Consider the following 632-nt stretch of genomic DNA (forward strand, 5'->3'; position numbering starts at 1 on the left):
GGCCATCTCCCGTCCTTGGCTGCAGATCCAACCTGATGGGTACGAAGTTCACGGTGTTCGACAATGGCACAAACCCTGACAGGGCCAACGCCGATTGGTCCAACGTGCGGCAGGAGCTCTCGGCCGTGGTCTACGTAAGCAGCGGCACGGGGACCCTCCCCGCCCCGGGACCTCCCGGGCAGGCAGGGAGGGGGTCCCGATCCGCAGCCCTTCGCTGGGCTACTGCCCTGGGGGGTTACAGAGGTGCGGGATGGGCTGGATCCGTCCCTGAGCTCTCGTTCCATCGCCAGCGAGAGGCTGCAGCCCGTGGTGGTCGTTGGGTTTAGAAATGGGGTTTCTCTTGCAGGAGACCAACGTTTTAGGGTTCAAAGGCCCCCGGAAGATGACGGTCATCATCCCTGGGATGAACGCCGACAATGAGAGGGTGCCCATCCGACCCCGGAACGTAAGTCAGGGGCCAGACTGGGAGAAACTCCTTGGGGTCTGGATTTGCTGGGGTTCACCTTGGATTTTATCCATTTTGGGGCATGGAAAGGCTTTCGGGTGTCCCCAAAATTCAAGGCACCTCCACGGGAGGTGGGAAACATGGTGTCTGTGGTTTTTTTTTTCTCTGCACTGGATCCCATCTCCCA

General features: G+C 60.0%; 1 protein-coding gene across 1 annotated transcript in view; it reads left to right on the forward strand.

Moving 5' to 3' along the window:
• Nucleotides 1–23: 23 nt before the first annotated feature.
• LOC104165988 (tubby-related protein 3-like) overlaps nt 24–632 on the forward strand; it is a gene marked incomplete at both ends in the record, with an annotated part of 886 nt that continues 277 nt past the window's right edge. The window contains 2 exons of the mRNA XM_009705772.1: nt 24–134; nt 347–445. Of these exons, the coding sequence (XP_009704074.1) occupies nt 24–134; nt 347–445 (210 nt within the window). The remainder of the gene's footprint in view (nt 135–346; nt 446–632) is intronic.

The sequence above is a fragment of the Cariama cristata genome, unplaced genomic scaffold (genome assembly GCF_000690535.1).
Source record: "Cariama cristata isolate BGI_N322 unplaced genomic scaffold, ASM69053v1 scaffold24138, whole genome shotgun sequence".
In the NCBI taxonomy this organism is placed as follows: Eukaryota; Metazoa; Chordata; class Aves; order Cariamiformes; family Cariamidae; genus Cariama; species Cariama cristata.